We start from the raw sequence: 16433 nt of genomic DNA, 5'->3' as shown, positions 1-16433 counted from the left end.
AGAGGGGGTGCCGTATTTTGAGAGCCTCCCTTTTCTTGCCCACACCCAAAATGTTCGGCCTTATTGACTTCAACACTCCGTTGACTCGAACCAAGAGAGCGGTTATAATGTTTTCCTTGCAACGCAATGTCTAGTTTCATTTTTTCGCCCCGTTTTGACCGTTGAGTCGGAACTGACGAGGTTGATCCTGTTAATAATAATAAAAACAGAGGCCTCTGGAGCCGAACGAGGCGCTGCCGGTGAGGCAGTGACGTCACCGAAGCGTGGACCCTTTAAAAAAAATGGAGGAAATTCGGGACAAGATAAGATATATTTTTCGATAACCTTTTGGTAGACGGGAAATCAGTTTCGAGGGGATAGGGCAGGGGTCGGCAACCTCGGCTCTTTTATGACTCGTGGACTTCAACTCCCAGAATTCCTGAGCCAGCATAGCTGGCTCAGGAATTCTGGGAGTTGAACTCCATGAGTCATAAAAGAGCCGAGGTTGCCTACCCCTGGGATAGGGGGAAATGGAACTAAATTGAAACGGGTTCTTTAAAGGCTTGACTAGGTTTCAAAACCGCCCATTCTCTCTCTAAAGACACGCCTCCTGAACCCCCAAGCACCAAAACCAACCCGCCCTTCCCGACCGGGCTCTTCGGCGCCACATACAGGCCTTGACTACAGATTTGCCCACCACTTTCGCCCTAAGTAATGATGGCGATTCTTGAGCCGCCACCGGAGTAAAAAAAAAAAAACAGGAAGCCATTGGCTGCTGCAAGGAAGCAAGGCGGGCCGCTATTGGACGGGCTGGATCTGGAGCAAGAGCCGACCGGGCCGGGCCGTGAAGGTGATAAGAAAAGAAGGGCTGAGGGAGGAGGAAAAGCTGGTAAGCGGAGAAAGTGTGTGGGGGAGTCGTCGTCTATTTCGCGACGTGACTGCTGTCTCTTCCCTGCGGAGGATGGAGGTGAGATTCCCCCCGCGGAGCATGTAGGGGGAGGGGAGAGGGGCGCTCAACGGGTCTGCCTGGCGGATGCCGGGACGCCCCCGGGAAGAGTCGTTGTGGGAACCGAAGGCAGCGCTCCTGCCGTTAACGTTGGCAGCTGGGCATCTTCGGCTCGTTCCCTTGGCGACCGTCAGCGCGGGAGCGGCTGCGCGGCTTCTTCTATGTAGGGCAGGGGTCGGCAACCTCGACTCTTTTATGACTCGTGGACTTCAACTCCCAGAATTCCTGAGCCAGCTATGCTGGCTCAGGAATTCTGGGAGTTGAAGTCCACGAGTCATAAAAGAGCCGAGGTTGCCGACCCCTGATGTAGGGCGAAGAAGTGGGGGGGGGGCTGCGCGCGCGCGCGTGGTCTTTGTGTGTGTGTGTGTGTGTGTGTTTCTGTGTGTGTGTGTCTGTCTCTGATATCAACTTGGGTCGGAAGGTACCCCAAAGCTGCAAAGCGACCTTCGGCTTTTTGCCTGAGCCCTAGCCCGGTGTTTTTCAAACTTGGGCGGACGTCACACTCGCAACAGAGCCAGGCGGGCTGGAGCATTCTGGGAATGGAAATCCCCGCCCTCCCGGTTTTTAAAAGTTCCGAACGCCTTTTCTGCGGGAATCGCTTCCACGCTGCGCTTGAGGGAGTGCCTGTATGGCGCCCGAGGTTAAAGCTGCTTCGAGCCCTAGGCCCTGGGGCAGGGGATAGGCAAGCTTGGCTCTTTTACGACTCCTGGACTTCAACTCTTCCTTGAGGACCACCCGGAGGCTTCAGCTGGTGCAAAATGCAGCCGCTGGGTCTGCATTGGCTCCCGGTTGCCCTCAAGGTGCTGGTGATGACCCGGTTGCCCTCCCGGTTGCCCTCAAGATTCAAGGTGCTGGTGATGACCTATAAAGCCCTACATGGCTTGGGTCCGGGATATCTGAGGGAACACCTGCTGCCGGCATCAAGCTCCCTGTTACATGTTTTGTGCCAGCCCATGGCAGTTCCCTAAACAAGTCATCAGATGGAGCAAAGAGGCTTCTTTGCTCCCCTGCAGCAGCCCCATTGGCGAGAGAGTTTTATGGCTAGGGAGGGGCCGAGACCCCCCATAAATACCTCTGCCCAGGGGCTGCTTCTTTGTTCTAGTTCTGCTTCTTTTTCTATCTTCTCTCTTGCATGCATTCTCTACCATACAAGCATGGATGCTTCCATGCCATATAGCTCTTTTTATATAACCTGTCGATGAATAAAGCTTCATAATGACTGCATCTCTGCATTCTGCCTATTTCACTTGGAAGCACCTTAACGTTCCATCGATCTCTTGTGAAAGCTGCTTCACACTCCCTTCGTCCAGTGCGCTCCCACAGGGAGGGTCTGCTCAGGGTGCCGCCGGTAAGAGATTGCCGGCGGACGACACCCAGGGATAGGGCCTTCTCAGTGGGGGCGCCTGCCCTCTGGAACCAGCTGCCAGTGGAGCTGAGGACTTCCCCCCGACCTCCGTTCATTCCGCCGGGACCTGAAGACCTGGCTCTTCGAGCTCTCGGGCCCAGGCTGAGGATTAATTTATTTTAATTGGGGTTTTACTTATACAGGGATAAATTTAATCTTTTTTAAACTTGGTTTTTTAACTTTTGTATTTTTGGTTTTTAATTACCCTGTAAACCGCCCTGAGTCCTCCGGGAAAGGGCGGTATATAAATGTAATAAATAAATAAATAAATAAACTCCCAGAATTCCTGAGCCACCATGGCTCAGCTTGGAAACCTCTTCCTTTCCCCTCAGTATGGCTGGCTCAGGAATTCTGGGAGTTGAAGTCCAGGAGTCCGAAAAGAGCCAAGGTTGCCTACCTCTGCCCCTGGGGGGGGTGTGTTATGCCCTCTGCTGCTTCCCTCCGCTTGCTTAATAAGGAAGAAGGCTGGAAAAACGGATGCCAAGAGTCACACAAACACAAGAGGGACTCCCAGTAAGGGATTCTGGGTGTGTTTTCCTAGCCAAGTGATGCAGAAAGTTAAGATTTGGGGGGGGGAGTACCCTTAGACCAGGGGTAGGCAACCTCGGCTCTTTTATGACTCATGGACTTCAACTCCCAGAATTCCTGAGTCAGCTATGCTGACTCAGGAATTCTGGGAGTTGAAGTCCATGAGTCATAAAAGAGCCAAGGTTGAAGTCCATGAGTCATAAAAGAGCTGAGGTTGCCTACCCCTGCCTTAGACAAAGAATGGGATGGGAGAGATGTTGGAATAATAGTTGCTTCCTTGCTAAGTGGAGGCTCTCTAGCAAAAACAGGATGGACATTTCCTAAAATTATCATCTTGGCAAAACTGGCACTTTTCTTGGCCTCTAATTTCAGACTGGCAAGACTCACTGATGTGAGTTATCTTGATTTAGATAAGATAATCTTTATTGTCATTTTGTACTGTGGGCACAATGGCGCACATCAAAAATGAAATTTAGTTGCCCGCTATCAGAGTGAGACACATACATGACACCCCCCCCAAAAAAACATACTACACACAACATATGTATAGACCCACACCCCTACATATACATAACAACAAAATATTAAATACTGTCCATATTTCTGTCCTGTCCCATGATTTGGCCTTTGTTGTTTCTCTCCCCCCCAACACACACACACTGACAACGTTTAACTTTTGTGATATTTGCAAAAAACCCTCTTTATCAATAATGAGGAGCAACCTTAAGAAAAAGAGGGAAAATCATAGTTGCGTTGCTACATGTAAGGGGGAAAAAAGTCTGTTCTTAAGTATTTTATTAAGTAAACCCCCAGCGTAGGAAAGTGTGTGAAAGCTTTTCACTTCACAGGAATTTGTCATCTGTCAGCTTGGTGGGAAAAGGCTGATGCAAAAGAAAAATTGCTTTTTCCGGCATCTTGCTTGGAAGTCTAAGGAACCTGAAAGCTAATGTACTATTTTGTGTTTTTTTGAATGGTGGTGGTAAAATTGACAATTTTGGATGACTCAAATTGACTTGTACATGTTAGCCTATCATGAGTATTGCTGTTGTTAAAAGATGTGGAGTGATGGTGGTGGTGGGGGTATGAGTTCTGTCCTGGTAAGTACAGTGCCAGTATCCCATTATATAGGGCAGTAAGTATGATGTAGTAGCTAAGGCAACAGACCAGAAGCCACCGGGCTAGAATCTGGGAGATTGTGAGTTCTAGTCCCATTCAGGCACAAAGTCACCCGGATAATTTTGGGCCAATCACTCAGCCCTAGAAAGTGGACAATGCCAAACCACTTCCAAATATCTTGCCAAAAACACTGCTGAGACTAGTCCAGCAGTCACCAAGAGTCAAATACACACACACACACACACACACACACACACACACAAGAGAGAGAGAGAGAGAGAGAGAGAGAGAGAGAGAGAGAGAGAGAGAGAGAGAGAGAGAGAGAGAGAGAGAGAGAGACTGTATAGAGCAGGGATCTTCAAACTTGGCCGTTTTATGACTTGTGGACTTCAACTCCCATAATACCTCAGCCAGTGTGCCTGGCTGAGGAATTCTGGGAGTTGAAGTCCACAAGTCATAAAAGGGCCAAGTTTGAAGACCCCTGGTATAGAGGAACATTCTGGCATGCTGGGAAAGCTTCCCAGCACTATCTGAATTTAACTTTGCCTTATTCTGGAAAACTGCTGTGGGAGGAAGAATGGGTCTCAGCAGCATACTAATTAGATGATTGCTAATGATTCATAATTAGCTTCTCTGAGGCATAATCCCACTTCCTCACTTACCTCCGTGTAGCACCATTTAGAACATTTTTTTTTCTCAACCGTGGCAGATGTGTGGGTTCCAATTCCTAGGAATTCTGAGAGTTGAAGACCACACATCTAAAAGTTACCAAGGTAGAGAACCCTGGTTTAGAAGAATAATTTATTTAAAATAGCAGATCTTTCAAACATGAGAGCAGGGTTTGCCATCGTTCTTAGGAAAGCAGGCCCCACACACACACACTTGATCTGCTGTCAAAAAACAGGAAGTAAGTCACTTCCATTGAAGTGTAGCTTATTTTTATTTTCTTAGTAAAAATGAATTCCTTCTCTTGTTTTTTTTTAGGATACTCAGATCGGTTAATAGTTTATGAGAATAGAAACTGGTGGAGGGTGGAATATCTTTTAAATAAATGCATTTTGATTCCAAGATGATTAAAAATGATTTTTTTAAAAAAAATTAAACGATTAAAATTCCAAATTGAAGAAGGTGGGGGAATAACAGACCTATTAACTATGGATGCATAACAGTTTGATTGTTTCTCAACACTGGCAAATTTGGCAACTTTGAGAGGTGTGGACTGCAATTTGCAGAATTCTGGGAATTGAAGCCCACAAATCTTAAAGCTGCCAAGATTGAAAAACAGTTTTAATTACTTCCACTGAATATCCTTCTTTAAAGAGGCTCTGTTATGTTGGTTGGGTGCCTTATGAACATGTCTTTAGTTAGTAGTGTATTTTGGGCTATTTCAAATTCCTCAGCATTTTGACGCTACCAAACTTATTTAACGTGATCACTTTTTATCAGTCTTTTCCTCTTTTTTTTAAAGGCTTCTGTGATTGTTTTATATTTCCTTGAGAAATACTTACAGTAGTTCACTACAACAAAATGAGTAGAATTCCTTTGGGGCATACCAAGCCTCAAATTTGCTATCTTTTAGCCATACAAAATCCATCTTTTTTTAAAAAAAAATAATGTTGCATTTCCCAGCCATTTACTCTGCCATTGTTCTTACCTTGATTTGGGGATATTTTTAAATGAAGTATAGTTTTTCTCATTGCCAATTATTTCAAAACGCAGAGGAGAAGCTGTGTGTGTGTGTGTGTGTGTGTGTGTGTGTGTGTGTGTGTATGTATATATATATGTATATATATATATGTGTGTGTGTGTGTGTGTGTGTGTGTGTGTATGTATATGTATATGTATATGTATATGTATATGTATATGTATATATATTTGTTAACTATTTTTAGATTACCTTGCTAGGCCCCAAACATGGGACAAATCTTTATTTCCTGTGTCAGCCTAACCTGAAGGCCATCGACAGGCAGTAGTCACACCGGTGACAGCTCATATTTGTGTAAATTTTAAATTGCTAACAAAGAATTAAGGGAGACTGATATGCATTTCAAACTTATTAGTTTTCATCAGTCAGCCATACCCTTCTATATATATGTGCATGAAATAAGTAAACATTTATTCATTTGGTTTCTCTCCTAACTCACTCTACAGAGAGGTGAGAAGTGAGGTTCTGGTGGAAAAATGGAGGGGCTTCCCAATCCCTGACACCCCCCCCCCCAAAAAAAGGCGTTGGGTCTGAATCCAGCCATGGAATGCACGCTTCTTGAAGGAACCTCTGTTGGAGATCCTTTGCCATTATCCACTTTTGAGAGGATAGCCAGGCGGCGGAAAGTCATATTCAGGTGAGAGGTTGCCACGTCTTTTGTGCAGGAATTCGAAGTGGGAAGAAAGGGAGGAGGAGGAGGAATCAGGCTGTCCTTTTGAGACTTTCTCTCTGTATCCTTTTGCAGGCCTGGAGATGAGGAGGAGAGAACCCCTGTACGTCTTCTGGAGCCTCCGGAGAGAGGCAGAAGAACTTCACCCGCCTTATGTGAGGATGAAAGGTGGTCACCCAAGAAGAGGCAGCGGCTCCAACAAGGCCCCCCGCTCACGGCGGCAGAGGGCAGGGGTGCTTGCGATGGGATGGGAGAGACCCTGTGGCACGTGGCGTCTCCCATGGAGAAGGAAGAGCGAAAGGTGTTGGCTGTTGATCTGGAAGACTTTTCCACAGCCCAAGTGCCTGTAAGGATGCTGTAAAACCCCCGAGTGAATGTTAAAGGGGTTTCTGGGATCGGCTGCCAGGCTGAATGGATGATGTACCTCCCAGGCTTTGCATAGGAAGATGGCAGTTTCCCTCATTACTAGCTGGGACTGGGTGTTCTGTGGTGATAAGCTGGTGCTCATTGAATACAAATGAAATGCGTGAATCGAAACATGATACAGCCACCTGGAATCATCTAGGCGTGAGTCGGGCAGCTATATAAATTTGCTTAATAAATAAAGAATAAAAACCCCAACTTTAAAAATGTCATTTTTACAGATGTCTCTTCCCATACCAGATGACCCAGAAAGCTGTCTGGGATTGTTTCAGGCTTGAGGCTTTCTTATTAAGCAGAGACCTTTTGATTCATCCAAGTTGTTTTATGTTTAGAATTCTTTTCAAATCTACAAGTTTATTTTTCCTGTTTCAAACCATTTGCGGGATAACGATGATATAACCTGACATGCGTTTTTGGGGGTTGAATTATTAACGTCTTTAGTACTGACCTATGATGGTGGGGCAGAATGCGACAGGAAAAAGAACACTTCTTACAATCTTGTCTCTCCAAAGCTCTTCACAAACCTTCTGTTCTGAAATTGGGACACTTGCACAGAACAGATGGGTAGATTTCGCGGCCTAAATGTCTCTCCCCAACCTAGAGGGTCTCAGAGTGCAGGAAATTGTTCAAGTGCCATGTTTTGTATAACCAAATCAGGGGAGTCAATCGTATGATCTGTGGTTCTGCCCGGCACAGCAGGCAAGAGACTAGTTTTATCTTTTCTACCCAAGGGAGAATTTTTCTTTTGAAGCAAACGCACGACTGGCTTGTGGGATGAGGGAAAGAGGCTTCTTAACCGATGTTCAGAAAGTTGCTTGAAAGTTGGACTCTCTCTCTTTCCGTTCAGGAGATTCCACAAAGATGCTCCCTTTCAGAAAGGCCTGCCTTGTTTCCTTCCTCAAAACCCCTCCAGCTGACATGGGAGAATGAGGCCAAAGTTTCCTGGTCAGGAAACGGGCAGGATAGCGCTGTGTGCAGGTGAGCCAAGGAGCCAGGAGGCAAAAGGTTGACAAGTGTGGTTTGTGGATATCGGCAGCTACCTGTCTTGTCTTGCTTCCCCCAGATCGCTTCTCCCTAAGGTAGGTTGCCAGCCCTGCCAAGGACCTCCGGAGCAGTTGGCTCACACAGTTGGCTGGCCGTTGAGGGACCAAAGACTCTGCCCCCCTCACTGCCATGATTCGGAGCGCCTGCAAGCCAAGAGGCAGCGCCTGCAGAACGGAGTCCCTATAATAAACGGGAGAGAGGAAACAGGGGCCAGCCCAGGAGAGGAGGCTCATCAGCCGATCCCTGCTTTGGAGGACTCTCAGTTGAACCAAGCCCAGGTGAGTTTACTGCGGGGAAATCACCTTGGGGAATGCAACACGGGGGCAAACCTTTCACCTGGTGGGGGTCAGGGAAAGGTGGCCACCTTTTGGTTCAGACCTCTTCTCTCGCCGGCAGGATGCCAGCACTGGCAAGGAGCTGCTGAGGAACTTTCCACCCCCTTGCAGGTGAGCATTTCCACTTTAGGGTAGAGGAATGACTAAACCGTCCTCCTCCCTTCACCAGGATTACGGTTGTGCAGCCAAACAGATCTCGAGAGTTGCTTTCCTTCACGGGCTGCCCTCCAGGTGTGTTAGCCTTCCAGGTACCGCGATTGCCAAACATCCTCCAGAGTGGGAGTCTTAGGTTGTTCCGGCACATCATTAAACTGAAGAGCGAAAATGATTGCCCATCGCTTCACACTCTTTCTGCTCTTGCTCAGGAGTGATCAGCGAGAATTGCCTCGTCAGTCGTCAAACTTAGGAAAGTCGGTGCCTTCAGATCTACGTGACCAGGAGCACTGCACAGGTTGGTGGAGCTCTGAACTAAAAAAAGGTCACCTGGCAGCGCGCACAGTACACGTTACACCTAAACACCGATAGCAAAAGCGATCGCCCTTCCTGTGGCCAAGGGCTGCATGGCCAACACACCAAAGTATTTGGCAATATTTCTTAACCGTGGCGACTTAAAACGTGTGGACTCCAATTCCCAGAATTCCCCAGCCCACCACGGTTAAGAAACACTAATGTAAGGAGAAAAGGAATTCTTTTCTATCTTGATCGGTGATGAGAATGCCTCCTCTTCACTTTATTTATTAGTCTTGAGATACTGGCTAGCATAAGAGACAAATGTTGAGGATGAAAATGAAGGCGAACTACTATGCCCTTGTAACTATTTAGCAATATTGCTATGCAGCAGAGAGAGCGAGCAAGAAAAGAGGAACAGTGTTTGAACATCTCGTGTAAATGGCCCTCAAGATACTTCTGCTTTTCCTCTACGACCCGCTTCCTGTGCAACAGCTTTTTCTTTCCCCTTCCATCAGGTCCGTCCTCTCAAGCATCCAGTCTTACCTCGGCTTTGACTCTCTTGCGTCCGTCTTTGGTCCCCCGCTTCAGGCCTTGGGGCCTGGCCCCAGTCTTCCAAAGCATGCGTTCGAAACTTGAAGCCTTTGCCGACATCTTCTTCAGCCCGTCCAAACCATCCCTGCCTCCTGCTGAGGCGTCTCCGTCCCCGTCCCCGCGTCCTCCAGCAAGTGTGGACGAAGCGGCCGCAACTCCGCCAGCCACCCCTCCTCGCCCAGGAGTCAAGATCGAGGTGAAAATTGCCATTTCTGAGCCGCGTCCCCGCAAGAGGAGCTCTTGCCGCGAGGAGGAGGAGAAGGAAGAAGCGAACCGCCTGGTGGTGAGCGGGAGACCCCCCATCCACCAGTGGCGCTTGAGCCAAGGAGAGCCAGCTTTGCAGCCCCGCCTTGGACGTAGCTACTCCTGCCCTGATTTTCCTAGAGCCCGCTCTTGGCAAAATGTCTCTTTGGTGCTTTCTCCCTCGCCGCAGCTGCGGCAACGCCGACACACGGTTTGCAGTCTGGAAGTATCCCGAGAACTGGACCGTCCCACGTTGCCCTGCCTGCGTAAGGAAGTGTACCCCTTCAGCACTCCCCCTGCCCGCCTCTTGCCAAGACCCTTGGTCCACGCTGCCCACTGTGATCCGTCCTCCTGCTCTTCCCTCGCGCCATCCTGCTGTCACGAACCTGACCCGGCGCATTCCAGGTAAAAGCTTTTTCCTTCCCTGTTCCCCAAAGATGTATGTTACCCCACCCCAAGAAGGCGAGAGTAATCCTTAAGGCAGAGGCATAACGCTTCACCTCCTGGCTGCTGGTTGAAAGGAAGGGCAAGAAGGGAACAGGATCCTTGATCCCTCCCCGTGGAAAGGCTGGATCTTTTATAGCAGCGATCCCCAACCTTTCCGGCTTTGTGGACCGGCAGGGTTGGGGAGGGAGAGGGAATGGTTAACATGCGAGCAGCAGGCGAGCACACAGGGTGGGGGGCTCCATTTGCGTGAGTAATGGGCACACACCCATGCTGTTTGCACAAATGGAGCTGCTCGCATGCTGCTTCCGTGGCCCGGTTCCAAACGGGCCAGGGCCTGGTAGTGGGCTGGGGGTTGGGGACCCGTTTTACAGCATCTTTCTTATGTTGAGAGATTTGGGGTGACTTATTCTTGGACTCCATTCCCAGCCAGCGTGACCTGGACTAAAGGAGGTGCACAGGTAATCTTTGACTTAACCACAATTCATTTAGTGAGCGAAGTTACAACAGTGTTGGGAAAAGTGTCTTATGACCATTTTTCACGCTCACACCGAGTTCATTATCCCCGTGGTCACATGATCCAAATTCAGACGCTTGGCAGCTGGTTCATAATTTATGACGGTCGCAGTGTCCCGGGGGGGGGGTTCACGTGATGCCCCTTTTGCGACATTCCGACAAGCAAAGTCAACGCGGCAGCCAGGTGCAGTTAGAAGCCGGGCGACTAACTTAACGACTGCAATGGTGCACTTCACAAATGTGGCAAGGGAGGTCGCAAAACGGGGCAAAACTCATTTATCGACTGTCTCACTTAGCCACAGACATTTTGGGCTCAGTTGTGGTCGTAAGTCGAGGACGACCTGCAGTCCCAAGAATACGTTGGAGGCCATTGTCTGCTTCTTTTTATGATTTTGAGCAAGAGGATTGGAAAGCTGTTCTTTAAGATCAAGGTTACACCAGGCCGGGATCCCCTGAGGTCCACTTGTCCCTAAGACTAAGGCATAGTTGCATTTCCGATTCTTGACTAGCTCTGGAATCTGCATAGGAGACTCGTTACTTCTTTCGCTTTCTTCCTTGCTCCACCTCTCTTACAACTAACTCCCACGAAGGGCTGCATATTTAATGGGTCCTCCTGTTCAGCCAGCTTGCTTTCTTTTCCTTATAAGAAGTGTTGGACTACACAGCTCCGGGTTGTCCATGCGGAGGATGAGGGTTTTTGTAATTGTAACACAGCTGGAAACGGAGGAGGAGGAGGAGGAAAAAAGACTCATTTGAATTCTTTTCCTTGTCCTCCTCTGAACCGAATGAGCAGGTTTCTCCGACGGGGAGAACATCTGGACTGTTTTTGACCTGTACATGATGGGTTTCTTTTGTCTTTTCAGGAATCCCTCCCTCTCCCCAGATGGTGGGCAAAGGGTGCCCGCCGTTGGGCCAGGCGCGGTTGCATCACAGCGGTTGATGCTTTCGGAAGATGAGATGAAGGTCAGTCACCGTTTGAGGTGGGGCCTAACAGAGGAAGCGCTGTGCAGTGAGGGGTTGGGGGGTGGTGGCTTAAGATGCGCTCTCTGTCTCTCTCTCGGGATTGGCTGGGTCCCGTCACGCCCATTCTTATCCCCACTTTAATTTCCCTAAAACCCGCAGGGATCCCAAGAGAACACTGTAGGGAAAGTGTCCTGCATAAAAATCCGCAAGACGCCAGCCAAGCACCAGGCCAGTCTCACCCCCATGGGCCTTCCCCGTCCAGCCAGGTGAGACCATGCCCTAAACAAAGTGGGAGAACGGGCCCCAAATGAAAATGCTTCTGCAGAAAGACGGGGGGTGAGCTTCAAAAGAACCCAATGGCGGCCTGCGAACCTAGGATCCAGATTCTCCCTGAGCCCAACCCCGGGGGTGGGGGAAGGGGGGGAGCAGCGTGTAAGCAGAAAGGGCTGGGCCTTGCCCCAGAGTTAAAGTTCTGCTGCTGGGTCGTTTGCTTTTCAATTGCATTGAAACAGATCTAGGACTTGCACCTTCTGGTGGTGGATCAGAGTCCACCTTTTTTATTTTTTGAACGCTGAAGAACATTTATTTATTTAATTAAATTTCTATACCGCCCTATTCCCGAAGGACTTTTAAGAACAGGACTTAAAAGAGAAGGGAGTCCTGGAACCTCGCCTCGGAGATATTTTTCAAAGATGCTCTGGACAGTATGGCCCAGTGGGCAGTCCTGACAAGATCGAATGGAATGGCAGGCTAAGCAACTTGTTTGAAAATTGAGCAGACTATAACTTTATACCCTGTGAGAAAATGTTTTTTTTCTGCAGAACAATTCTCCTATCTCACAGATATCTTTATCCCTAGGTAATATGTTTTCTTTCTCTGCTTTCTCAGGCTGAACAAGAAGGAGTTCAGTCTGGAGGAGATTTACACAAACAAGAACTATCACACACCCACCGAGAAGAGGTGAGAAGGCTGGCTAATGGCTTGTATGGTCCCTGCTCCAGGTTGCCCAGGCTGATACATGGTGGAGTCACAAGGTGGTGGAACCTGACCATCTATACACTCTGGTTTAATGGCTCAACAGCTTTGTGGGGAAAAAAAAATATGAGTTCTGCAAACCGTAGTTAAGTAAAGCACAATACAACATTTGTGTTCAATCTAGGACTCACAGTAGCCAAGTAGAGTCAACACACTTGAAAAAAAGAAATGCTTTGGCAGTTTCTAACCAAAGATTGGCTGGGAAGGTCGAGAGAAATGATTTGAAGGGCACTCCGTGGAAGAAAGCTGACATGTATAAAAGTACCGGATTGTTTCATGGTAGAAGACAATTGCTTTGGAGGAGCAGTGTTGAAAGAACACTAGTGAAGTATCAGCTACGTGTTGCTTTAGCACGGAGTTTCTTCACCTCGGCAATTTTAAGATGCGTGGACTTTTAACTCCCAGAAATCCCCCAGGCCAGCATGAGTGAAGCCCACACTTCTTTCATTCCAGAATGCCATCTGGGGAAATTCTGGGTGTCGAAAGCCACACATTTAAAGTTGCTGAAGTTGAGACTTCCGGTTTGCGTCACGGTGGAACAGGATGTAGGAAGGCAGGGCTCTGCCTTCCGTGCCCGATTTCGCCCTGTTGGGGGCCCTAAAAAGGGCCTAAAATCGCCCCAAAGAGGCAATGAAGAAGAGGGGTGCCTTGTTGATCACGGAGAGAAATCGAGGGAGAAAGAACTGGGAGTTGTTTAAGGAATATAAATAGGTGGAATTCCCCCCGCCCCCAAAATACCCTACCTAAATTGTCTCCCTTGTGCCAAGCAATTTTTACAAAAATAGAAAGAAAATTCCTGGGCAATCCAATTGCCCTGGCTTGGAAAGTGACTTGGCAAAGAAAGAAAGCGACAGATTTAAAAAAACAGAAGATTTGACCTTTTAGGGGGGAGATTGTATGTTTAAATACTTCTTTGAATGATTAAAAGAACGAAAGACTTTTAGATATAATTAGACTGTTATAATGAAAGATATGATTTAGAATTGAGATAGCATTCCCCCCCTTTTTTTTTGATATGGGAAATATGAAGAGGAGGATTGATTTGGATAAAACTATCAGCTACAGAAATGTACTTAATATTGAGGAAATCATAACTGATAAAGATATTTCAAATACTGATGGGAAATTGAACTTTAACAGGAGCATGAAAAACAGGATATTGCTCAATGAACTGATACTGATTTAGGAATTGATATTATTACTTGTATGATATTAGTAAAACCTGACGAAGATGCTTATATCTAACTCTGTATACATTAACAGTACCAAAAATTGTAATGGTGTAATGAAGGGAAAATGGAAAAAATAATGGAGAAGAAAGGAGGATCAGGGGAAAAATACTATTGTGTAGTATTGAGCAGATTTATATTTGAACCCAGACAAGATGTTGTTTACTAAGCTCCAAAGACTGTAATTTTTAAAAATTAATGAAACTTTTACAAAAAAAAAAGTTGCTGAGGTTGAGAAACACTGCGTTAGCATTTGCTCCCTGTTGTGGAAGCAACATGCACGTTATGTTAATTGCATTGGACTCTAATGCACCAGTGAACCACACTTAGCTAGCTGATGGACCACGGAGGACTTATGGAATTCCACACTGAATAACTATGCCAGCCTAGGCTCATCTCACGCTTCCCATTTACTGCCGTCATGCAGAATTTCTGGGCTATTTTCTATAGGAGGGTTTCTCAATCTGTGGTCCGCAGACCCCTGAAAGGCTGTGATGTTGTCACAGGGGATCTGCGAAGGCGTGAAGAAATGTTATGATTTAAATCTTGTTAAGTCTTGCTGGTCCGTAGCCACAAAAGGTATTGAAAGGGGGGGGGGGGTCCATGGTGAAGAAAAAGTTGAGAACCACTGCGCCCTAGTAAATGTTGTCCCTTTTAGAATCTTCTCATCCATGGGGTGGGTCAAGCGGTTCTCTTAACAAACGAGCAGTGAATACTTTGCGATAGAGGTGTTTTTAAGTTTTTCCTTGTCTTCACATTTTATCCCCCTTCCCTTTTCATTCGCTCTTGATCTTGTGTGCACCCACGGAGAAGATTGCCAAAATTGTCTGATGACATCGCACTTCCATGCCTTACATCCAGAATGTGGTCTGCACTTAACGATTGCGTGAACATTGGCATCTCTCTCTCTCTCTCTCTCTCTCTCTCTCTCTCTCTCTCTCCCTCTCCCTCTCCCTCTCTCTCTCTCTCTCTCTCTCTCTCTCTCACACACACACACACACACACCATGCTGCTAAATATTGGGAGCAGTTTTACAGTTCCTGTGTGACAGCTACCAGCCTAAGCTGGTCTCGCTATTGGGAACCTCAGAGACGGTTTTTCCCTTTTTAAATTTGGTGTCCCATCTCCTCTTTCTCCTTGCAGGTCATTTGAGACCATATTTGAGGTACCCCTGGAACGCAACGGAGCCCTTGTCTTCACCAGCCAACGCAAGCTGAAGAGGGCAATGGAGTTCAGGGAGGTGGGCCTTCCCCGTAAGCAACGCAAACCCCGCCTCCGGAAAGGACGGAGGGCAAAGGGGAGACGGGCCCAGCCCCCGTCCGCTGAACTGGAGGAGATGCTACAGCAAAAATTGGCTGAACTGGATGCCCTGTTTGAGGAGGAAGTGTGTTGAGCCGAGTCTACAGAAAAGTATCTATAGGAGTCCTTTCCTTCCCACCTTCCCCAAAGCACTTATCCCTCAAACTACTCATAAATTGTCTAATTTTTTTTCCCCCAAGCACCAAAGTCACCCCAAGCACTCCAATCTTTTCCCCTGGTTCTCTTTATTCTCTCTATCATCCCTACCTATTGATCTTCAGTGACAGGTGTTTCATCATCCGGGGATCCTATGTTGCCTTCCCAACCACAGATAAATGTTCTTATGAACATGGGGCTGGATGCCACGCAGCACCCTCCCTCAGCTAACTGCCTCCTGGCCTGATGTTTTTTTCCTTTGGCTCACCAGTCTGAAGAAGAAAATGTTGGTGGGCCCCAGAATTGGTGGCGTCCATTCCTCGCATCCTGCTTCCAACGCACAGTCAAGACTTTCAGGGCCTGAGTTAGGAAGAGGATGTGGATCATCTGATCAAGATTCAGCACAGGGACACATCCAACGACGAGGATATCAAGTTACCCCTGTTCTGTGGTTGCCATTTTGATTCAACCAGAAAACCCATCGATTGCAAAGGAATGGCAGGCGAGAAAGAGCAAAACCAGGCTTGTAACGGAGGTAGGGGGGAAAAACAAAATAATGGAAGGGAAGATGTGTCAAAAAGCTCAGGAAGGAGATGTCTCAGAAAGGATTGCTAAAACATAAATGGCTGTGAATCCTGCTTCAATATTCCAAGTTTGAATGGACTTCCTGGGGTTGTGTTCTGTAAGGCATGGTGGGGTGGGGGAGTTGTTTGCATTTTTGTATTAATCTATATTTCTAATAAACCTTTATGCTTGGAAGGAAAAAAATAGTGGGTTTTTGTTCCCAATTATTTTTTTTTTCCGATCTTGTTTATGAGGGTAGCAAAAATAGCTCATAGGAAATGTCTATGCCGCAGACATGTCAAACACAAGGCCCGGGGGCCAGATCCGGCCCGCAAAGTGGTTTCATGCGGCCCACGAAGCCATCCTGGAAACAGTGAGGGAACGGCCCCCACTGCCTTGGCCCTGGCCAGAGACCCTCCTTCTGCCAGAGACCCTCAGATCTCTCCCACTCCTGCCCAGGCCCCTATAGGCACCCTCGATGCGAACGATGTAGAGCTGGCCACGCCCACCCAGTAGGCCATACGCACTCTAGCCACGCCCACCCAGTAGGCCACGCCCACCCAGTAGGCCACACCCACCTGGCCCCCTGAGGGCAACTGCAATGCTGATGCGGCCCTCAATGAAATTGAGTTTGACACCCCTGGTCTATGGAGATTCTCAGTCATCTAGGCCATGGTTGTCTCAAAGGTGTTTTTTCAAAAGGCAATTGGACAATGGTTTTTTTTTTCCCCT

General features: G+C 47.7%; 1 protein-coding gene across 4 annotated transcripts; it reads left to right on the top strand.

The window, feature by feature from the left end:
* Window positions 1–655: 655 nt before the first annotated feature.
* On the top strand, window positions 656–15899 carry PRR14 (proline rich 14). Of its 4 annotated transcripts, XM_083378472.1 has the most exons (13): window positions 757–946; window positions 6186–6376; window positions 6485–6755; window positions 7680–7810; window positions 7896–8154; window positions 8273–8322; window positions 8577–8662; window positions 9177–9535; window positions 9686–9900; window positions 11319–11418; window positions 11578–11684; window positions 12307–12378; window positions 14826–15899. In XM_083378472.1, the coding sequence occupies exons 2-13, from the start codon at window positions 6282–6284 to the stop codon at window positions 15073–15075; spliced, it is 1995 nt and encodes a 664-aa protein (XP_083234598.1). In that variant the 5' UTR covers window positions 757–946; window positions 6186–6281; the 3' UTR covers window positions 15076–15899. The 4 variants fall into 4 exon arrangements, with proteins under 4 accessions (XP_083234597.1, XP_083234599.1, XP_083234598.1 ...); XM_083378471.1 differs by having other exon boundaries at window positions 656–868; window positions 9177–9900; XM_083378470.1 differs by having other exon boundaries at window positions 9177–9900.
* The last annotated feature ends 534 nt before the right edge of the window (window positions 15900–16433 follow it).

Source organism: Vipera ursinii (genome assembly GCF_947247035.1).
Source record: "Vipera ursinii genome assembly, chromosome: Z".
In the NCBI taxonomy this organism is placed as follows: Eukaryota; Metazoa; Chordata; class Lepidosauria; order Squamata; family Viperidae; genus Vipera; species Vipera ursinii.
The sequence above is the reverse complement of the archived record's forward strand: the minus strand, read 5'-3'. Positions and strand labels throughout refer to the sequence as shown.